Source organism: Tursiops truncatus, chromosome 1 (genome assembly GCF_011762595.2).
Source record: "Tursiops truncatus isolate mTurTru1 chromosome 1, mTurTru1.mat.Y, whole genome shotgun sequence".
NCBI lineage: Eukaryota > Metazoa > Chordata > Mammalia > Artiodactyla > Delphinidae > Tursiops > Tursiops truncatus.
The window spans coordinates 128,465,607-128,490,591 of NC_047034.1; the positions used below are offsets into that span (position 1 = coordinate 128,465,607).

Consider the following 24,985-nt stretch of genomic DNA (forward strand, 5'->3'; position numbering starts at 1 on the left):
TCATGAGATCCACAAGGCTATAGATAATAAAAAAGCATTCTTAATGGGCACACAGCACACACTGTGTCTGTCCCCTCAGGGCCAGGTGCAGAGGGAGCAGGCAGAATTGCCCATCTCCCAGTCCTCCCCTGAAAGAAGTTCATCTGCACATTTTAAAAGCTGCTGCCTAAGGCCGGGCTCCTAATCTAGCAGGTGCTAGGAGCAGCAGCAATCTTCCCCAGAGACTGGGGAAGCTGAAGGACACCTCTCCCACCTTCTCCTTCCAGCTCACTCCAGTCACTAGTATCTCCCTGCAAGGAGCTTGTACACGTCTCTACCATGTCTGACACCCAAGGAATAGTCCCTGGGTCATCTGGCTCTGATAGCCAGTTGGGGCCTGCATTCATGAATTCCACTGGGCTGTAGCAAACAAAAATAAATACAATTCTTAATGGGTGCAGGAGCTCCCTTCCCACCATGCCCTGGTGATTGTACACCTGTGCTCAGCACGAAGGGAACAGGGGGGAAAAAATGCCCATTTACTTTTCTCCCTGGACAGGGCTTAACTATCAATACATACTTTCTCAGCTGCAGCCTCAGGGTCCAGGTTCTAATCCGTCTGCATCTAGGTGCTAATTGCAGTCCTTGCCTTTGGATACACAGACAGGTCTTAGCATACCCTCTAAAAAAGCCACTAAAAGCAAAGAAGGAGGCTCAGACAGTCACAAAAGGTTGAGAGACAACTAAGAGCTCAGGCTGGGCTGAACGACCATCTCCTACAAGAGACCATCCAAGACTGGAAGAGGTGGCTGTTTTATATAATGCATAGACACCAATAAAGGAAGAAATGAAGATACAGTGTTCCAAAGAAAAGGCCACGATTAATATCCAAAGCAGATCTTGACAAAACAAAGTGACTTACCTGGGAGAGTTCAAAATAATGGTTGTAAAAATGCTCACCCAGGTCGAGAGCAATGAATGAACAAAGAATTTGAATAGAAAGAGAAAATATTTAAAACTACCAAATAGAAATCACAGAATTGTTGAATGTAACTGAACTGAAAAGTTCAATAGAGGGATTCAACATCAGACTAGATCAATCACGGGAAAGGATCAGCAAACTTGAAGACAGGTTAGCGGAATTCATCCCATCTGAGTTGCAAAAAGGAAAAATAATTATAAAAGTTACGATAGCTTAAGGGACTTATGGGACACCATCAAATGGACCAATAAGAGGTCCCAGAAGGAAAAAGAGATAAAGGGGCAGAAAACTTTTTCAAAATATTAATGGCTGAAAACTTCCCTAATCTGGGGAAACACACATCCAGATCCAGAAAGCCTAGAGAGTAACAAACAAGATGGATCCAAAGAGACCCACAATGAGACACATAAATTATATTCAAAGTGCTAAAAGAAAAAAAAACTGCCAACCAAGAGTACCTGGCTAAGTTGTCCTTCAGAATTGAAAACGAGTTTTCCAGACAAAAGCTGAAGGAGTTCATCACCACTAGACCAGCCTTACATGAAATGTTAAAGGGAGTTCTTCAAACTGACATGGACGGAGGCTTAGTTTTCTTTAGTAACAGGAAAACATATGAAAATATGAAACCACTGGTAAAGATATATACTTAAATTCAGAAAACTGACCAAAAAAACTATACAAACATTTGTCAATGGATACACAATGTAAAAAGGTACAAACTGTGCCATCAAATAAATGGGGGTGGCAGAGCTGTATTCATTTGAAGTTATCAGCTTAGACTATTATATATTATATAACATATATATAAGATGTTTTATGTAAGCCTCATGGTAACCACAAGACAAAAGCCTAAAGTAGGGATGTAAAAGAGCAAAGAATCAAAGCATACAATTATAGAGAATTAGCAAATCACAGAGACAGCAAGGGAGAAAGAAGGGAACAGAGAAATCACAAAACAACCAGAAAACAATTAACAAAATGGCAATAGTAAATCCACAACTACATTACTTTAACCCACACACCTATAGTCAACTAATCTACAACAAAGGAGGCAGGAATCTACAATGGAGAAAAGACAGTCTGTTCAACAAGTGTTGCTGGGAAAACCGGACAGCCACGTGCAAACCAATGAGATTAGAACATTCTCTCATACCATATATAAAAGTAAACTCAAAAATGGATTAAAGACCTAAACATAAGAATGGAAATCATAAAATTCCTAAAAGAGAACATACGCAGAATACTGACGTAAATCATAGCAGTATTTTCTTGAATCAGTCCCTAAGGCCAAAAAACAAACCAAAAAAAAAAAATAAATGGGACCTAATTAAACTTAAAAGCTTTTGCACAGCAAAAGAAACCATTAAAATGAAAAGACAACCTACAGAATGGGAGGGAAAATTTGTGAATGATGTGACCGACAGGGAATTAATATCCAAAATACACAAACAGCTCATACAACTCAATAGCAAAAAAAAAAAAAAAAACCCAATCAAAAAAAATAGGCAGGGGCTTCCCTGGTGGCGCAGTGGTGGAGAATCTGCCTGCCAATGCAGGGGACACGGGTTCGAGCCCTGGTCTGGGAAGATCCCACATGCCGCGGAGCAACTAAGCCCGTGAGTCACAACTACTGAGCCTGCGCGTCTGGAGCCTGTGCTCCACAACGGGAGAGGCCGTGACAGTGAGAGGCCTGTGCACCGCGATGAAGAGTGGACCCCACTCGCCGCAACTGGAGAAAGCCCTCGCACAGAAGCGAAGACCCAACACAGCCAAAAATAAATAAATAAATATTAAAAAAAAAAAATAGGCAGAAGACCTGAAAAAACATTTTTCTGAAGAAGACATACGGATAAAAGAGCACATGAAAAGATGCTCAACATTATTAGAGAAATACAACATCAAAACAATAAGGTAGGGCTTCCCTGGTGGCGCAGTGGTTAAGAATCTGCCTGCCAGTGTAGGGGACACAGGTTCGATCCCTGGCTCGAGAAGATCCCACATGCCACAGAGCAGCTAAGCCCATGCACCACAACTACTGAGCCTGTGCTCTAGAGCCCGCAAGCCACAACTACTGAGCCCACGCACCTACAGCCTGTGCTCCGTAACAAGAAAAGCCACAACAATGAGAAGCGTGCACAATGCAACGAAGAGTAGCCCCCACTCGCTGCAACTAGAGAAAGCCCGCGCACAGCAACGAAGACCTAACACAGCCAAAAAAGAAAAAAAACACAAAAAAACGAGATACTATCTCACACTTGTTAGAATGGTTACCATCAAAAAGTCTACAAATAACATGTCAGAAAGGATGTAGAAAAAAGGGAACCCTCGTACACTGCTGGTGAGAATGTAAGTTGGTGCAGCCACCATGGAAAACAGTATGGACGTTCCTCAAAAAACTAAAAAAGAACTACCATACGATCCAGCAATTCTACTCCCTGGGTATATATTGGAGAAAAATGAAAATGCCTATTCAAGAAGTTACATACAGCCCAATGTTCATAGGCAGCAACAATGAATCATTTGGCCAGAAAAATCAAAAGAGCCAAGACATGGGAGCAACTCAAGTGCCCATCAACAGATGATTAGATTAAAAAGATGTGACTATATATATATATGTACACACAATGGAATATTACTCAGCCATAAAAAAGAATAAAATCCTGCCACTTGCAGCAATGTGGATGGTCCTAGGGAATATTATGGTTAGTGAAATAAGTCAGAAAGACAAATGCTACCGATATACAAATGGAATCTAAAAAATAATACAGATGAATGTATATGCAAAACAGAAACAGACTAACAGATACAGAAAAACTGGTTACCAAAGGAGAGAGGGAAGGGAGGAGGGATAAGTTAGGGGTATGGGATTAACAGATACAAACTACTATGTATAAAATAGATAAGCTGGGCTTCCCTGGTGGCACAGTGGTTAAGAATCCTCCTGCCAATGCAGGGGACACGGGTTCGAGCCCTGGTCTGGGAAGATTCCACATGACGCAGAGCAACTAAGCCCGTGTGCCACAACTACTGAGCCTGTGCTCCAGAGCCTGCGACCTACAACTCCTGAAGCCCAGCGCCTAGAGCCCATGCTCCGCAACAAGAGAAGCCACCACAATGAGAAGCCTGTGCACCACAACGAAAAGTAGCCCCTGCTGACCGCAACTAGAAAAAGCCTGCGCACAGCAACAAAGACCCAACACAGCCAAAAATAAATAAATAATAAAATGTAAAAAAAAAAAGATAAGCAACAAGGATATACTGTAAAGCATAGGGAATTATAACCGTTATCTTATAATAACCTATAATGGAGTATAGTCTGCAAAACTACTGACTCACAATGCTATACACCTGAAACTAACAATATTGTAAATCAACTACAATAAAAAATTTTTAAAATGTAAATGGATTAAATTTTCTAATCAAAAGACAGAGTGGCTGAATGAATAAAAATCAAAACCAGGGCTTCCCTGGTGGCGCAGTGGTTGAGAATCCTCCTGCCGATGCAGGGGACGCAGGTTCGTGCCCCGGTCTGGGAAGATCCCACATGCCGCGGAGCGGCTGGGCCCGTGAGCCATGGCCGCTGGGCCTGCGCGTCCGGAGCCTGTGCTCCACAACGGGAGAGGCCACAACAATGAGAGGCCTGCGTACCGCAAAAACAAAACAAAAAACAAAACAAAACAAAATCAAAACCAAACTATACATTGACTTAGAGTCTCACCTAGCTTAAGGGACACACACAGACTGAAGGTGAAGGGATGCAAAAAGATATCCTTTGCAAATGAAAACCAACAGAAAGCAAAGGTAGCTGTACTTATATCAGACAAAATAAACTTCAAGTTAAAAAATGTAGCAAGAGACAAGGTCATTATCAATTGACCTAGGTCAATTCGGTCAGAATGGCCATCATCAAAAAATCTACAAACAATAAATGCTGGAGAGGGTGTGGAGAAAAGGGAACCCTCTTGCACTGTTGGTGGGAATGTAAATTAATACAGCCACTATGGAGAACAATATGGAGGTTCCTTAAAAAACTAAAAATAGGACTACCATGTGACCCTGCAGTCCCACTACTGGGCATATACCCTGAGAAAACCGTAATTCAAAAAGAGTCATATACCAAAATGTTCATTGCAGCTCTATTTACAATAGCCAGGACATGGAAGCAACGTTAAATGTCCATCAACAGGTGACTGGATAAAGAAGATGTGCAACATATATACAATAGAATATTACTCAACCATAAAAAGAAATGAAATTGAGTTTTTCTAGTGAAGTGTGAGTTATTTGTAGTGAAGTGGATGGACCTAGAGTCTGTCATACAGAGTGAAGTAAGTCAGGAAGAGAAAAACACCATATGCCAACACATATATATGGAATCTAAAAAAAAAAAAAAAAAAAAATGGTCATGAAGAACCTAGGGGCAAGACGGGAATAAAGACACAGACCTACTAGAGAATGGACTTGAGGATACAGGGAGGGGGAAAGGTAAGCTGGGACAAAGATAGAGTGGCATGGACATATATACACTACCAAACGTATAAAATAACTAGTGGGAAGCAGCCACATAGCACAGGAAGATCAGCTTGGTGCTTTGTGACCACCTAGAGGGGTGGGATAGGGAAGGTGGGAGGGAGGGAGATTCAAGAGGGAAGAGATATGGGGACATATGTATAACTGATTCACTTTGTTATAAAGCAGAAACTAACACACCATTGTAAAGCAATTATACTCCAATAAAGATGTAAAAAAAAATATGTATCTTTCTTAAAAAAAAAAGATGTTAAAAAAAAAGGTCAATTAATCAAAAGGATGTAACAATTGTAAATATAAGCCCAAAACAGGAGCACCTAAGTATATATAAAGCAAATATTGTGAAGGGAGAAAAAGATAGCAATACAATATCAAGGGACTTGAATACTCCACTTTCAACAATGAATCATTTGGCCAGAAAAATCAGCAAGGAAACATTGGACTTAAACTACATGTCAGACACGATGAACCTAAAGGACATAACACAACATTCCATCCAACAGCAACTGAATATACATTCTTCTCAGATGCACATGGAATTTTCTTTAGGATAGATCATATGTTAGACCACAAGTCTTAATAAATTAAAAAAAATTGAAACCCTATCTAGCATCTTTTCCAATCATGATTGTATCAAAGTAGAAATCAATTGCAAGACAAAAACTGGAAAGTTCACAAATATGTGGAGATTAAACAACATGTTCCTAAATAACCAATGGATCAAAGAAGATATAAAAAAATACTTTGAGATAAAAGAAAATGGAAACAAAACATAGCAAAACTTATGAAATGCAGCAAAAGCAGTTCTAAAAGGGAAGTTTATAGTGATAAACAACTACATGAAGAAAAAAATCTTGAACAGCTATCTTTACACCTGGAAGAATCAGAAAGAGAGCAACAAACTAAGCTCAAAGCTAGCAAAAGGAAGGAAGTAACAAAGATAAGAGTGGAAATAAATGAAATAGAGACTAAAAGGACAACAGAAAAGATTAATGAAACTAAGAGCTGGTTTTTTAAAAAGATAAACTAGACACACTTTTAACTAGACTTACCAAGAAAAAAAGAGAACTGACATAAAGGTATAAATGAAAAAGGAGATACTACAACTGATACCACAGAAATACGAAAGACCATAAAGACCACTATGAATACTTATATGCCAACAAGTTGGATAACTTAGAAGAAATGGACTAATTCCTAGAAACAACCTACCAAGACTGAATCATGAGGAAACAGAAAATTTGAACAAATTACTAGTAAGGATATTGAACCAGTAATCAAAAACCTACCAACAAAAAAAGTTCAGAGACAGATGCCTTCACTGGTAAATTCCACAAAACATTTAAAGACAAGTTAATACCAATCCATCTTGATATCTTCCAAAACACAGAAAAGGAAAGAACACTTCCAAATTCATTTTACAAAGCCAGCTTTACCTTGATACCAAAGGCAGACAAAGACATTACAAGAAAAAAAATTACAGGCCCATATTCCTGGTGAACATAGATGCGAAAATCCCCACAAGATATTAGCAAACTGAATTCAACAATAGTTTGAAAGGATCATACACCATGAAAAAATTGGATTTATTCCAGTAGTACATGGATGGTTCAACATCCACAAATCAGTAAACGTGATATACACCACATTAACAAAATAAAGGATAAAAATCATATCATCATCTCAATAGATACAGAGAGAGTATTTGACAAAATTCAACATCCATTCATGATAAAAACTCAACAAACTGGGTATTGAGGGACTGTACCTCAACATAATAAAGGCCATATATGTCAAACCCACAGATGACAACATACTCAATGATGAAATGCTGAAAGCTTTTCCTCTAAGATCAAGAACAAGACAAGGATATCTACTGTCATCACTTTTATTTAACATAGTACTGGAAATCCTAGCCAGAGCAGTGAGGCAAGAAAAAGAAATAAGAGGCATCCAAATTAGAAAGGGAGAAGTAAAATTGTCACTGTTAGCAGATGACATATTATATTTAGAAAACCCTAAAGAATCCACCAAAAAACTGTTAGAAATAATAAACAATTTCAATAAAGTTGCAGGATACAAAATCAATATACAGGGCTTCCCTGGTGGCGCAGTGGTTGAGAGTCCACCTGACGATGCAGGGGACATGGGTTCATGCCCTGGTCGAGGAAGATCCCACATGCCACGGAGCAGCTGGGCCCGTGAGCCATGGCCGCTGAGCCTGCACATCTGGAGCCTGTGCTCCGCAACGGGAGAGGCCGCAACAGTGAGAGGCCCACATACCGCAAAAAAAAAAAAAAAAAAAAAAATCAATATACAAAAATCAATTGCTTCTCCATACACTAACAATGAGCTATCCAAAAAAGAAATTAGGAGTACTTAGGAATAAATTTTACCAAGGTTTACACACTGAAAACTGTAGGAAAGATGACACAAATAAATGAAAAGATATTCTGTGTTCATGGATTGGAGGAATTAATATTATTGAAATGTCCATACTACCCAAAGCAATCTACAGATTCAATGCAATCCCTATGAGAATTCCAATGGCATTTTTTGTAGAAATAAATAATCCTAAAAATTGGAACCTGAAAAAACCCTAAGTAGCAAAAGCAATCTTGAGAAAGAAGAACAAAGCTAGAGGCATCATTCTTCCTGATTTCAAACTATATTGCAAAGCTATAGTAATCAAAACAGTATGATACAGTCATAAAAACAGACACATGGATCGTTGGAACAGAATAGAGACCCCAGAAATAAAACTCGTGCTATATGGTCAATTAATTTATGACAAAGGGGCCAAGAACATACAACGGGGAAAGGATACCTCTTCAAGAAAAAGTGTTTGGAAAATTGGATAGCCACATGAAGAAGAATGAAACAGGACCACTTTTACAAAATACTCAAAAAGTCAACTCAAAATGGATTAAAAACTTGAAATGTAAGACTTGAAACCATATAACTCCTATAAGAAAACATAGCAGGTAATAACCTACTTGACATTTGTCTTTGCAATGATTTTTTGAATTTAACAGCAAAAGCAAAGGTGACAAAAGCAAAAATAAACAAGTGTGATTACATCAAACTATAAAGATTCTGCACAGCAAAGGAAAACATCAACAAAATGAAAATTCAACCTATTCCTATGGAATGGGAGAATATATTTGCAAACCACGTATCTGTTAAGGGATTAATAGCCAAAATAATCTTGGTACACAACTCAACAGCCAAAAAGGCCCCAATTTAAAAGTGGGCAAAAGACCTAAATAGACATTATTCCAAAAACAAATACAGCTGGCCAACAGATATATAAAAAGTACTCAGTCTCACTAATCACCAGGGAGATGCAAATCAAAACCACCCCACACCTGTTAGGAAGTCTTATAAAAAAGACAAGAGATAAAAAATGCTGGCAGATATGTGGAGAATAGGGAACCCTGTGCACTGTTTGTTGGAATGTAAACTTGTACAGCCACTATGGAAAACAGTATGGAGATTAAAAATTGAACTACTGTATGATCCAGCAATCCCACTTCGGAGCATATTCTGATTGCCTTTGGAAACAGAATCATTAACTTGAAGAGATATTTGTACTCTTACATTCACAGCAGCATTATTCACAAGAGCCAAGGTATGGAGAAAACCTAAGTGTCGACAGATTAATGGATGAAAAAAATAAAGAAAATGTGGTGTGTGTATAGTAATTTGCATTTCCCTGTGTATATATACATACATACATGCGTGCATGCATGCAATGGAATATCATTTAGCCTTAAAGAAGGAAATCTTGTTATTTGCGACAATATGGATGAAACTGGAGGGCATTATGCTAAATGAAATTTTTTTAAAAAGAAAAAAAGAGAAAGTCAACCTCATGGAAACAGTAGAAAAGTGATTGCCAGTGGCTAGAGGGTGGGGGAAATAGTACAAGGTTAGTAGAATAGTACAAACTTTCAGTTATAAGATGAATAAGGTCTGAAAATCTGATTTATAACATGGTGACTGTAGTTAACACTGTGTTGTACAATTAAAACTTGCTGAGACAGTAAAACTTACATGTTTTCATGAATAGAGTTAATGGATGCATTAATTTAGTCAGTGAGGAGACCCCTTTCACAATGTACATGTATATCAGTATATTGCTGTATACTTTCAATAACTTACAATTTTATTTGTCAATTATACCTCAATAAAGCTGGAGAAAATAATGAAATTTTTAAAAAAACAAAAGGATGACAGAAGACTGAAAATCACAAATCCATCTATCTTGGTACTTTATTTTGATGTGGTCTACTATTGTGACAATCCAGTAAAATCCTTCTTCACATAACATTTAAAGGAATGCTTCACAAAGTGAAACAGTTTAGCAAAGAATTTGGTTTTAACTCCTGTGTCAAAATTTTTCTGGTAATAAAGTATATAAATATATCTGATGTTTGCTCTGAAATAATGAGAAAGGGCATGGGTCGGAGTGAGGATGAAAGGACTCTGGCTGTGAGGTGATAAACTGTTAAAACTGGGTTGATGGGTGCAAGAGACTCCACCCAGTTCCAGTTCAAATGGTGATGCAGGTGGATCCTGAACTCATCTCCACCCACAGACACACCCAATCTACAGCTACATATGGAACAATTTCCTCTGAAAGAAACCAAAAAACTAGATAAGTGACTCCTACACAGTGAGCAAATGAGGAAAAAAACACATCAAAATGGGTATGAGAGGCTGAGATACTATCTCACCATAAACCCCACCCTCAGAGCAGCAACCCACGATTGGGAGGGAATTCACAACCCTGAGCATCTCCCTGAGAAGTGAAAGGTTTGAACCCCAATCTGGCACTTCAACATTTCTTAATTTATTTTTTATTGGAGGATAGGTGATTTACAATACTGTGTTAGTTTCTGGTATACAGCAAAGTGATTCAGTTATTACATATATATGTGTGTATATATATTCTTTTTCATATTCTTTTCCATTATGGTTTATTACAGGATATTGACTATAATCCCCTAGGTCCTATACACTAGGACCTTGTTGCTTATCCATTCTGTATATAATAGTTTGCATTTGCTACTCCCAAACTCCCAATCCATCCCTCCCCCACCCCTCTTCCCCCTTGGCAACCACAAGTCTATTCTCTATGTCTCTGAGTCTCTGTTTCATAGACTGATTCATTTGTGTCATATATATTTTTTTAATTTTATTTATTTATTTATGGCTGTGTTGGGTCTTCATTGCTGTGTGCAGGCTTTCTCTAGTTGCGGCGAGCAGGGGCTACTCTTCGTTGCGGTGCACGGGCTTCTCACTGCGGTGGCTTCTCTTGTTGTGGAGCACAGGCTCTAGGCACGCGGGCTTCAGTAGTTGTGGCATGTAGGCTCAGTAGTTGTGGCTCACGGGCTCTAGAACACAGGCTCAGTAGTTGTGGCACACAGGCTTAGTTGCTCCGCAGCATGTGGGACCTTCCCAGACCAGGGCTCGAACCCATGTCCCCCTGCATTGGCAGGCAGATTCTTAACCTCTGCACCACCAGGGAAGTCCTGTGTCATATTTTAGATTCCACATATAAGTATCATATGGTATATGTCTTTCTCTTACTTCACTTAGTATGCTAATCTCTGGGTCCATTCGTTCTTTTATAGCTGAGTAGTAATCCACTGTACATATGAACCACATCTTCTTTATCCGTTCATCTGTGGATGGACATCTAGGTTGCTTCCATGTCTTGGCTGTTGTAAATAGTGCTGCTGTGAACATTGGCTGGCACAACTTATAAGACCTGTGTCTGAGAGACAAGCCCCCAAAATATCTAGCTTAGAAATCCAATGGGGCTTGTATCCACAAGATGCACAAGGCTGTAGCAATCTGAGAAACAGTTCTTAAAGGGCTCCACAGACTCACCCGCCCCAGGACCTCGTGCAGAGGCAGTCAACGGAAGAGCGTCCAATGTTTCTGTGCAAGAGACCTATTTCCTTATCTTAAACTTTAACCTGAGGGGCAGACATCTAAGTTAACACACATCTAGGGGCCTCCTGAAATAGTCTCCAAAGTGGAGGCTGTCAGGTGCCCCCTTCATATTCTCCTCTGCCTCCCTGAGGTCACCAGTGTCTCTGAGAAAGGGCACATATCTGGTACCCCGGGTTTTGTGGCTGCTGCCCAGCGGATACCCCTTGATTGCCTGGCTCTGGTGGCCAGCAGGGCTTGTGTTCATAGGTTCAATGGGATGGCAGCAAACAAAGAAACAGTTCTTAACTGGCTATCACCACAGGGCTCACTGCAGAGGGAGCAGATGAATGCCCATCTCCTAGTCTTCCCCTGAAATAGGCATATCTGCATATTTTAAAAACTGCTGCCTGAAGGTCTGGCTTCCAATCAGCCTGAATTTAGGTGCTGACTAAGATCCCCCCTTGGGGACACTGACAGGTCTTGGCGCACACTCAACTTCTGGGAGCCACTAAGAATAAAGTAGGCTGCTTGGACAATCATAGGTTCAAAAGACAACCAAGAGCTAGGGCAGGATTGAATGATAAAGTTCATCACCTGCAAGAGGTTGCTCCTTCAAGACTGAGAGAGGTGTATATTTTATCTAATGCATAGAAACCAACACAGAGAATCAAGGAAAATAAAGAAACAGAGGAATATGTTCCAAATGAAAGAACAAGAAAAAACCTCAGAAAAAGACCTTAATGAAATTGAGGTAAGTGATTTACTCTATAAAGAGTTCAAAATAACGATTGTAAAGATGCTCGCTAAACTCAGGAGAACAATGGATGAACAAAGTGAGAATTTCAACAGAGATAGAGTACCAAACAGAAACCACAGACCTGAAGAATACAGGAATTAAACTGAAAAATACAATAGAGGGGCTCAACATCTGACTACGGGAAGCAGAGGAAAGGATCAGTGAACTCAAACAGGGCGGTGGAACTCATCCAATCAGAGCAGCAAAAAGAAAAAATATTTTAAAAAGTGAAGATAGCTTAAAGGGATTTATAGGACACCAACAAGGGTCCCAAAAGGAGAAGAGAGAGAAAGAGGCAGAAAAGTTATTTGAAAAAATGATGGTTGAAAATTTCCCTAACCTGGGGAAGGAAACAGACACCCAGATCCAGGAATCCCAGAGAGTTCCAAATAAGACAAAACCAAAGAGACTCACACCAAGACACATGATAATTAAAAAGTCAAAGGTTAAAGACAAGAAGAGAATCTTAAAAGCAGCAAGGAAAAAAAAAAAATCTTGTTACATACAAGGAAGCCCCCATAAGACTATCAACAGATTTTTCAGCAGAAACTTTTCAGATCAGAACAGTGGCATGATATATTCAAAGTGCTGAAAGAAAAAAAAAAAAACCTGCCAACCAAGAATACTCTATCTGGCAAAGTTGTCTTTCAGAATTGAAGGAGTGATGCAGAGTTTTCTAGACAAGCAAAAACTAAAGGAATTCATCACCATGAAACCAGCCTTACAAAAAATGTTAAAGGGACTTCTTTAAGCTGAAATGAAGTGTACCATTTAGTAACAGGAAAACATATGAAAGTATAAATCTCATTGGTAACGGTAAATATATGGTAAATTCAGAGTAATGTTGTAAAGACAGTGAAGTAGTCATTTACAAAGCTAGCGTGAAGGTTAAAAAACAGAAGTTGTAAAAGTAACTACAAATGATTTGTAATGGACACATAAGAGAAAGAGATGTAAACTGTGACATCAAAAACAAAACATGAGTGACGTCAGCATTGTGCTGGAGTGAGACATTCCCTTTGTCTCTCCCCTTCAGTCTATAACCTGTAAAACATACACAACTCAAAAACGTTACCTCTGCCCAGTACACCAGGATGCTGGAGAACTCCACACATCTATGCATCTAACGGTGGGTGGACTGGAACACAAAGAGGAGGTGAAACTAGGGGAACCTGCCATCCTGCCTTCCCCCAGCCACAGCAGCTGAGCCTGCAGGCCCAGGGAACCCAGTAGCAGCAGGGGAGGCAGCATATGAGACTCCAGCCTCCCAGCCACAGTGGTGTTCACAGCCCCAGGTAACCTGGCGGCAGTGGCAATGGGGGGCTGTGTCCTGTCCCTTCAGCCACAGAGGCACCCACAACTCCAGCAGCCAGCCCCCCACCCCTTCCCACAGCGGTGGCACCTGGAAACCCAATAACCCCTGACATGGTAGAGGTGCCTGTGACCCCAGTTCTCCACTCACCTCCCCTGAAGTAGCAGAGCCTGCAACTCAGGTCTGGGACATGGCAGAAATGTTCACCATCCCAGTGCCTCAGGAGGTGACATTAGCAGCAGCAAGGCACCAAGACCCTAGAGGCACAAGCAGTGACAAGGAGGGCACTGGGCGAGCGACACCTCTGACAGACAAAGTGCTGACTCTCACATATAACCGGAAGCAGCTCAGGTAAGAAAACGAAAAACTTGTGCTATAGTGCCACCTACTGGAAAACAAAGGAGAGCCCTCTAATTTCTAAACTGTTGAATCATTAAAATCAAGCAAAAAAAAAAAAAAAAAAAGTTTTACCGAAAGAAGAAAGGTGTTCATTACTTCAAATGCTCCAGCAGAGGAACAACTCATCAGGCACCGTGAAAACCCACAGTAACACTGTATTCAAAAAAGAAAATGACAATTCTCTATAAACCAAGCAAAGTCATGGAATACTGTGATCTAACTGATAAAGAATTCAAAATAGCTCTCATGAAGAAATTCAAGAAACTTCAATGAGCTCAAGAATAAATTAAGGAACAGAAGGAATACTTTACTAAAGAGACAAAACCTAAAAAAGAACCAAACAAATTCTGGAGCTGAAGAACTCAATAAACGAGATGAAAAATGCATTAGAAAGCATTGGAAATACAGCAGACCTTATGGAAGAGAGAATCAGCAAGCTTAAAGATACAAATCTAGAAATGATACAGGTAGAAGAAAAAAGAATTAAGATCTAGAGAAAAATGAGGACATCTATTAAGAGTATCCAACTCTTTCAGGAAGGGCCACATTAGGATAATGGGTATCCAAGAAGAGAGGGAGAAGGCTGCAGAGAGTTTATTTAAATAAATAATAGGTGAGCACTTCCCAAACCTGGGGAAGGAACTGGATATACAAGTCATGTAGCTAAGAGAACACCTGATTACCTCAATGCAAAAAAGACCTTCCCTAAGTCACATTATATTAAAACTGTCAAAAGTCAATGAAAAATAATTTTAAAGGCAGCCAAGGAAAAAGATGGTAACGCACAAAGGAACCCCCATTAGGATACCAGCAAATTTCTTGGCAGAAACTCTACAGGCCAAGAGGAGAGTGGACATTCTCAAAATACTAAAAGATAAAAACTGTCAGCTGAGAATACTCTATCCAGCAAAGTTATCATTCAGATACGGAGAAGTAAAGGCTTTCCCAGATAAACAAAAGCTGAGGGAGTTCATCAACAATGGACCTGCCTTACAAGAAATGCTGAAAGGAGCTCTTCTGCCGGAAACAAAAAGGCAAAAGTACACAAAACTTTGAGTAGGGTGATAGACAGAATCAGAAAATTGCAACTCTATATCAGAATAGGTTTTAAAATACTTTATTATAGCATAAAGGTTAAAGGGGGGAAAAGCAGTAAAAAATAACTAACTACTTCAATGTGTTAAACTCACAACATAAAGTGGGATAATTTGAGACAACAAAAACATAAAAGGGGAAGAGAAAAAGGACGAAACCTGTATGGGCAAGTGAAGATAAGATGCTATCAGCATGAGATCAGACGGTTTTTCCTATGAGACGATTTATACAAACCTTATGGTAACCACAAAACAAATCTAGAGCAGAGACAAGAAACATAAAAAGGATGAAACTGAGAAAAACATAGAAAACCACTAAACCAAAAGAGCAGACAGAAACACACAGACACTTCTCCAAAGACATAGAGATGGTCATCAGGTGCATGAAAAGATGTTCAACATCACTAATTACTAGGGAAATGCAAATCAAAACCACAATGAGATATCACCTCACTCCTGTTAGAATGGCTATTATCAAAAAGGCAAGAAACAACAAGTGTTGGCAAGGATATGGATAACAGGGAACCCTCACACACTGTTGGTGGGAATATAAATTGGTGTAGCCACTATGAATAACACTATGGAGAGTCCTCAAAAAATTAAAAATAGAACTACCTTTTGATCCAGCGATACCACTTCTGGGTATTTATCCAAAGGAAACAAAAAAATTGACTTGAAGAGATATCTGTCTGTGAACCAATACATGGAAGTAATCTAAATGTTCATAGACGGATGAATGGATAAAGATAACGTGGAACGAACACACACACACACACACACCCCACAGGAATATTATTCAGCCACAGAAAAGGAAATCTTGCTATTCGTGACAGTGTATGGACCTTGAGGGCATTTTGCTAAGTGAAGTAAGTCAGAGAAAGACAAATACTGTATGCCCTCACTTACCTATGAAATCTAAAAGCCAAACACACAAAAAAACAAAACAGAGCAAACCTAACTCATGGATACAGGGGATAGACTGGTGGTTGCCAGAGGTGCAGGGGTGGGGGATTGGCAAGATATGGGTGATAGTGGTCAAATGGTACAAACTTCCAGTTACAAAATAAGTAAGACCTGGGAATGTAATGTATAGCACAGCGACTATAATTAATACTCTATTGCATATTTGAAAGTTGCTAAGAGATGAAACCTTAAAAATTCTCATCATGAGAAAAAAATTGTAACTGCAGTGATGGATGTTAACTAGACTTACTGTGGCGATTATTTCACAAAATATACAAATGTCAAATCATCATGTTGTCACGTGAAACTAGTACATTATATGTCAATAGAGTTCAACAAGAAAAAGAAATTCCACCCTAGATAAGGGCTGCCTGCAACAAAATTGCACGCTTACCTACTTAGCTGGAGCCTCTCCCCTCTGAGTCCTCTCTCCCCACTATCATGCCACTGCATTATTCTCTTCAGCTGCCTTCTCCATTTTAGTCCCTTTGTTGGTCTGGTGATCTTACTGTGTTTTGGACCACAGCCCCTTCGCTTCAGGTATAATGAACTTCTTTTTCTCATTAGCTTTCTTCCTCTAATAAATGATCAGTCCATTAAGTTAGTTTAATTTTGAAAAACTACCTGTTTTATATAACCCAATTCATTTTTCAAATACAAGAGGGAGAGAAACGACCTCATTCTGAGATCTGGAAATCTCACACTCTCAACGCTCTTCCCTGATTCTTCCTGCTATGTAGTAATCCATGTTTCATGTCTTAGTATAAAGCAAAACAACCACCTGAGTTTTCCTCTCTTTCTATACCATACTTATTCTCAGAAGCCAGTTAGGAAATTTATTAGATACTTTCATTCAAAGGATTTCCTAGTTGTGCTATACTATTCACAGAAAGAACCAACTGGGATGCATGAGATCGACAAAAAACTTCACCAAGAAGCATGGGAAACTGTAAGTAAGAAAAGGAGGGACTTCCCTGGTGGCACAGTGGTTAAGAATCCACCTGCCAATGCCGGGGACACGGGTTCGAGCCCTGGTCCGGGAAGATCCCACATGCCGCGGAGCAACTAAGCCCATTCACCACAACTACTGAGCCTGCACTCTAGAGCCCACGAGCCACAGCTACTGAGCCCGCATGCCACAACTACTGAAGCCTGCGCACTTGGAGCCCGTGCTCCGCAACAAAGAGAAGCCACCGCAAAGAGAAGCCCGCGCACTGCAGTGAAGAGTAGCCCTCGCTCGCCGCAGCCCGGGAGCAGCAATGAAGACCCAACGCAAACAAAAATAAATAAATATAATTAATTAATTAATTAAAAAGAAAAGGAAATGAAAATCATTATAGCCCACATGATACTGGGAGAAAGAAAATTCTTCTAATACACTCTATCAAAGATATCTTTTAGTGCAAGGACTGTTGGATTAAATGGGAAGTGATGATAGTTGATTAAGATTTTTGTTGTTGTTGATTAAGATTTTTGAAACAAAGTTCAGTGTTCTGGGAGAAATAAATTGGTATCAAAGAAACATCAAAAAGGAGAAAATAAAACCACAGAAGTGGGAAAGGTATAAAGCAAGCAAGTACTTTTCCTTCTATTTAATATTTGCAGGATATAAATATCTATTCTTTCATAGACTAACTATTGAGGGCACTGGGCTCTGCTATGGGGTTACCTAGATGAATGAAACTTGGACTGTGCCCTCCGAGTTCTCACATCCTAGGAGGGGAAGTAAGAAAAGCACAAAATAGCATTCTAAAGGAGAATGCCACCATATAAAAGAGAAATAGAGGTGAAGTGCTAAAGCTTTTTCAGAGAAGGGAAAATGGGAGTGGAGGGTTTGAGAGATATAGGAAAAGGTTTCATAGATGACATGGCACCTGAGTTAAGATTTGGAGGTGAGATCAGATATGGACAGGAGGAGACATGGAATGACCCTTTTAGGAGAAAGTAAATGCCTGACAAAGGCAGATGACAGGAAATCATGGGCCTGTGATGGGACACCGTGGCTGGTCCATGGAGAGAATAGTGGCAAATGGGGTTGGAAAGGCAAGCTGGCCTCAATCGTGGAGGGGCTGGAATGCCAGGCTAATGCCTGGTTAATTATAAACAGGGAATGATATGTTTGATCTTGGAATTTGTAGATTAGTAAGCAGCTTCATAAAAATATGTGGCAACAAAGGAGACAGGCATTGGAAGGTCTCTCCAGGAGGCCACTGAACTTGTCCATGCTGTTAGATATATGTATGTGGGCAAACACACAGATTATATATATGTGATTCAAAATTTTGGTTAAAATTTACGAGGAATTTACAGATGAGAAAGAACAGAGTGGTATACTTTGAAAATCTGAAAAGAACAATTTCAACGGGCACTTATGCTTTGAAGAGAATAAAGAAAGGAAAGACACTGAGAGAAGCTGTAATACCCTAGTTTTGCATGTCTAGTATTCAGGTAGAAATCAGATCAACGAAACAGCCAAACCATAGTACGTTTGGAGAGGTAAGAATTGATAACATGCAATTTGATGATGTCCTACACTGAATCATTGACCTGTGCCGTAGGCAGGGAAGGAATTATCACCTCCACTGAAGAGATGAGAAAACAAAAGCTCAGAAAACTTACGTGACTTGGCTAAAATCACAGGCTATGCAATAATAGGGCTCTGAATCCAACCCAATTTTTCTCACTTTAGTATTCTTGTCATTACTCTAATCTGCCTTTTCTTTTTAATTTTTTAAAATAAATTTATTTTATTTTTGGCTGCATTGAGTCTTTGCTTCACGCAGACTTTCTCTAGTGTAGTGAGCAGGGGCTACTCTTCGTTGTGGTGTGCGGGCTTCTCATTGAGGTGGCTCCTCTTGTTGCAGAGCATGGGCTCTAGGTGCACAGGCTTCAGTGGTTGTGGCTCGCGGGCTCAGTAGTTGTGGCTCGCGGGCTCTAGAGCGCAGGCTTAGTAGTTATGGCGCACGGGCTTAGCTGCTCCGCAGCATGTGGGATCTTCCCAAACCAGGGCTCGAACGCGTGTCCCCTGCATTGGTAGGCAGATTCTTAACCACTGCACCACCAGGGAAGCCCTGCCTTATTTTTCAAAATCCAAAATTTGCACATATTGACTATGAAACCCATTCTGTAACTATGCACCTGCTATTTTATTTTTGGATTAAAAAAGAAATCCCATTTTCTTCCTTTTATTAAAGTACATCTTTTTATCTTCATGTAAATGTAGACTAACTTTTATTTCCATGTGATGGCCAAAGTTTAATACTTACAATGTATCTTAAGCTCAATTTTTAAGCTCAGGAAGGGTGAGCTGTGACAGGGCGAGAGAGAGTCATGGATATATACACACTAACAAACGTAAGGTAGATAGCTAGTGGGAAGCAGCCGCATGGCACAGGGATAACGGCTCGGTGCTTTGTGACCGCATGGAGGGGTGGGATAGGGAGGGTGGGAGGGAGGGAGATGCAAGAGGGAAGAGATATGGGAACATATGTATAACTGATTCACTTTGTTATAAAGCAGAAACTAACACACCATTGTAAAGCAATTATACCCCAATAAAGATGTTAATAAATAAATAAATAAATAAAATGCATATTAAATTCTGCTATGAAAGCCAAAAAAAAAAATTTTTAAGCTCACTTCAATAACTGAATTGAAGGCTTATTTTAAAAGTGCTCATAAGAATTTGAGAAAATAGAATCTTGACTATTCCTCAGGGAGATTCCTTTGGGATATGTTATGTTGATTGTGAATTTGATTAGGCTCATCTACTACCAGTGCTAATTAAAGATATTCCTTCACCATTAATGCTCTTCTAAAAGAAATGTCACCACTTGGCATGTAACTTCCTAAATACAAAATCAAATTGGTTTTCAGAAAATTCTGCCTCTATATAGGACTCCTCAGTGTCACCTTCACCTTTAGCCCCACTTTATCTTTCCTAAGTCTTGTCTCGAGTGGAGTTAGATGGGATGGAAAACCGGAAATGACCAACTGCACTAGTTCATCTAAAATCTGAATCAAACCCCTAATATCCCTTCTTATAGTTTCAAATCTAGCTTTTAGACTTCATACCTAAAGAAATAAGAATTAATTTGACTATCTTTTCTGCATTAAACACAGTTCATTTCTAAAATTTTATTTAAAGAATACAATTTTTCTTTTATTCCCCAGTTGTTAAAAAACGTTTTAAAACCAACATGCTTCATTTTGTGACATTAATAATAAAACTAACAATAAAATGTCTTTCTTTTATATATATGCATAGATGTTTTCAATTTTCATGTTAATTTTTGCCTCTCAGCTACTTGCCTTTCTTCATATGAGTAATTTTAAGTCTTAACTTTCAATTTAAAGACTGATCCTCCAAGGTATTGTACTACATTTTCAAAAAGTAAAATTTGATCATCATCTACCCAGTTTGAGTATATCAAGTTGTACAAATTATATATCTTAGATTTAAGTATGTTTAATAATCATTTTTTAAAAATCAACACACATTAAAATCCCTTGAAACGTTAAACATGTCAGAATAGCAATTCAAAACTCTCTTCAGATTTTTTCATACTGTACACTATTCTTTTGTAGATTTTTTCAAACACTTAAAAGACGGATTTGAAAAGACTGATTTGGTTTCTAAACAAAGACTTTAAAGTAATGATGGTAACTTTAAATACATTTCCACAATTTGCTTTCCTTAATTCTAGTTTTTAGCAAAAATCATTGTTTAATGTACTTCCCAAGTTACTGTCCAGAGCTAATATAATCTGTGGTTCCTGGTTACTGGTTAAAGTAGTTTGGGTTTTAAAAAATATTTCATATAGCTAGTGCTTGTCACAAGATTCTGATCTATCACAGACCACACAAAACTCTTTTTGGGCAAGTCTCTCTGCATTATTTGCCCACTAGGTGGCAGCATCAGGCGCTATATGAAAGCACAAAGCATTGCCAGGCCTTTTTGTTCATTTTTTTGTTTCCTCTTCCCTCATCATACCATCTCATCATACATTTTGTGGTTGATTCCCTGGAACAGGTAGTCAGCTTCCCGGCAGGAAAGATCCCTGTAACCAAGGGCAACAGAAGAGTACAACACGCAAGTAGACAGTGCCATCCCTAATGCAGGGCATGCCAGCTACCCATTAACGGCAAGTGTCAAATGAAAACCCAAAACCACGACTTAATAAGATATGAAATAGCTAAAATAGTTCTCACATTATTCTTTATGTTATTAGAACTAATGTCTATGTCAAACAAAAGTTACTTAAGAGAAATTTTACCTATTTTACCTACATTACTAATAGGGAGGAATGTCTTGTTTTTCATAGATTATAGTTAGATTTAGGTGTTTAATAAATATTTAATAAATTGCTCAAAGGCTTCTCCCTTAAGGTGGGCTTCTTCCAACTGTATGACCTATTTAGATGACCTATTTAGATGCTTCTTCCAACCGTATGACCTACTTAGATGTACCTATTTATCTCCACCTCAGAACCTGACTTTTCAAACTCCACTTGTACTTTCAAACTAACAGGATTATATATGCTGTTATCACTGTGAAGAGGGTGCACAACAAAATTTTAAACAGCTACATCTATTTCTGATTTAACTTTTCTCAACAACAGTTCAAACATTTGAGAGATGCAGTTGTTGAGAAAATAAATAACTGCAGCTCAATGGCAATTCTCACTAATTATTATAATCAACCAGGGAAACGGGAGGAGTAGCCCATTTGAAACTGGCTTCTAACTAGAACCAGATCTGGGAACTCCCCTGGCAGTTCAGTGGTTAGGGCTCTGTGCTTCCACTGCAGGGGGCATGAGTTCCATCCCTGGTCAGGAAACTAAGATCCCACAGCTGCGCAGTGCAGCTAATAAAAAAAAAATTTTTTTAAAGAACTAGATCTGGAATAATTGATTTAACTCGCTTGTATATCATTAGATAATTTTAAGATCTCTAAAACAACGACTGGAAATGCTATCCTCTATTTAGTACAGTTAAGGCTTATGTTTTAAAATTAGAGTTCAGTATTTGTTGATGTTCATAGGGTTGTGCAACCATCACCACGATCTAATTCCAGAGTATTTTTTATCACTCCAGAAGACACCCCCCAACTCCCACCTCTCCTGGCCCCCACGGTAACCAGTATCTGTTTACTTTCTCTAAGGATTTGCTTATTCTGGCTATTTCATAGAAATGGCATCGTATGTGGCCTTTTGTATCTGGCTTATTTCATGCAGCATAATGCTTTCAAGGCTCATCCATGTTGTGACAAAGATAAGTACTCCATTCCTTTTATGAATGAGTAATACTCCATTGTACGGATATACCACACTTTGTTTATTCATTCACCAACTGATGGACATTTGGGTTGTCTCTCTTTTGGGCTGTTATAAATACGCTGTTATGAAGATTCATGTACAGTACTGGTTTATATGTAGACATACGTGTCCGTTCTCTAAGGTTCATGCCCTAGGTCATATGGTAACTCTGTGCTTAACATTTTGAGGGACGGCCAAAGTGTTTTCCAAAGCAGCTGCACCATTTCACACTCCCCTCACCCCTAGCAATGTAGGAGGGTACTAATTTCTCTCCATCCTCCTCAACACTTGTTATGTTATGGTTCACTTTTCTTCATTCTTTCTATTCTTCAGACTGGATAATCTCGATTGACCCATCTTCCAAATCTGTTGGTTATTTCTTCTGCCTATTCAAATCTGCTACTCTGCCCTAGTGAATTTTACATTTCAATTATTATACTTTTCAAATCCAGCATTTCTATTTGGTCCTTTTTTATAAGTCCCGTTGTCATATTGATATTTTCTATTTGGTGAGACACTGTTCTCACACTTCCTTTTAGTTCTTTAGATGTGGTCTTCTTCCATTCTTTGAACATATTTACAATAGGTGATTTAAACCTTTGTCTAATAAGTCCAATGTTTGGGTTTCCTTAGAAACAGTTTCTACTGGTTGCTTTTCCCACTGTTTATGAGCCATACTTTCTTATTTCTTTGCATGTCTCATGATTTTTTGTTGAAAAATGATATAATGTGGCAACTCTGGAAATCCGTTTGTACTCCCCCTTCAAAATTTGTTATTGCTGGTTGTTTAGTGACTTTTCTGAAGTAATTATGTAAAGGGTGTATCCTTTGTTGTGAGTGGTAACCGAAGACTACTCCATTACCTCAGTGGTCACCTAATGATTCACTTAACACCTGGAACCAATAAGTCTCCGAGACTTTGCCATGTGTGTGTTGGGCCAAGCCTTCAACACCACTCAGCCAGGCAGCTGACAACTCTGGCTTAGCCTTCGCTTCTGCAAGTGACAGCTTAGGGCCTTCTTGGGTTCTTCCCAAGCACGTGCACAATCCTACATGTGTGCATGGCCTTGTAAGATTCCCAGGACATGTCAGAGATTTTCAAAGGCCCTGGGGATATCTAATACCCCAACATTTCCTTTAACGCTTTTTGGTTAGCCTATTTTTTTTTTGCCCCAAATATCATCTAGCACCTCAGGCAGCCATAAAGTTAAAAAATTTCCTCTAAATGTTTTCAACAAACTCCCCTGAGGGCAAGCTCTGAGTCAGGTCAAATGAAAATAGCCTTGCAAGTGGGGTCCTTCCTGGGAACCAGCAGAGCGGTCAAATAATAGTTCTCTGGGAAAGAGGCTTTGTGGAGCTCCAACCCCTTCTTGCCCACTCTGGTGAATACCAGCTCCCTGGTTTTTTACTATGATTGTGGGCTGTTGGAAAGAGACAGGAAAACAGGAATTGGATTGGCTAAAAGACCATAAAGCTAGCTGTTTTTACCAATATTCAGACATTTTTCTTGACTAAATACTCCCCTGGTTGCTTCATGCCTTTAGCTAATATCCAGAGTTCTGTAAAAGTTTATTCTGATCATTCCTGCCTGCATTATTGATGCCTTTATGGAGGAGACACTGTTTGAAGGTTCTTATTATGCCATTTTAGTTGATGTTATCTATGGCTTGGATTTTCCATGCAGGCCTCTGATACATTGCAAATTACATTTAGAGTGTGAGGCAAGAGTCAGGGTTCATGTTTTCCAATACGGATCATCAGGTGTTCCAACAATATTTGTATTTTTTACCTATTGGACTGTTTTAAAATTTGTGTCCAAAATCAATTTACCATTTAAGTATGGGTCTATTTTATTCTACTGATCCATTTGCCTATCATTATGCCAACACCACACTGTCTTGATTACTATGACTTTATAATAAATCTTGAAGTCATGTAGAAGAAGTCCTCCAATTTTGTTCTTCTATGTAAAGATTGTTTTGGGTAGAGTAATTCCGCTGCATTTCAATATAAATTTTAAAAATCAGCTTTTCAATTTCTATTTTAGAAAAAGGCTGCTGAGAAATTGGTTGAGATTGCACTGAATCTATAGATCAATTTGAGAAGAAGAACTGACATCATACCAATACTAAGTCTTCCAATTCATGAGCATGGTATAACACTCCATTCATAGGCATCTTCTTTAATTTCTCTCAGCATTGTTTTATAGTTATCATTGTAGAGTTTTTACAAATCTTCTCTTAATTTATTACTATGTATTTCATGTCTGGTGCTACTATAAATGGAAATTTTTTTTCAACTTTATTTTCCAACTGTTGCTGCTAGTATGTAGAAATACAATTCATTTTTGTATATTGCCCTTCTATCTTGTGACCTTGCAAAGTTTACTTATTATATTTAGTGGTTGCTTTTTAGATTCTTAAGGACTTTTCATGTAAACAGGCATGTCATATGCAAAGAGAGACACTTTTACTTCTACTTTCCTATTTCATACCTTTCTTTAAACCTTGTTTCATTGACTAAAACCTCCAAGTTTCTGTTGTTGAATAGAAGTGGTAGAAGTGTACATTCTTGCCTGTTCTGACAATCTCTTTGTTTTAACTGGAGGATGTAGTCAATTTTCACTTAACTATCATTATCATTCAATCAAGGTTTACTACTTATCTATTT

The 24,985-nt window shown here is 38.9% G+C and overlaps 1 protein-coding gene across 11 annotated transcripts in view; it reads right to left on the reverse strand.

Moving 5' to 3' along the window:
• RAVER2 (ribonucleoprotein, PTB binding 2) overlaps nucleotides 1–24,985 on the reverse strand; it is a 105,917-nt gene that overhangs the window by 6,444 nt on the left and 74,488 nt on the right. For 6 of the 11 annotated variants that reach the window (XM_073788799.1, XM_073788788.1, XM_073788790.1 and 3 more), the window contains one exon: nucleotides 10,609–11,273. The exons of 4 other annotated variants lie outside the window; for them this stretch is intronic. In XM_073788799.1, coding sequence (XP_073644900.1) covers nucleotides 11,003–11,273 — 271 coding nt within the window. In that variant the 3' untranslated portion in view covers nucleotides 10,609–11,002. Of the gene's footprint in view, nucleotides 1–10,608; nucleotides 11,274–24,985 lie in introns of those variants that run through there. One more of the 11 variants, XM_073788815.1, reaches the window with a different exon arrangement.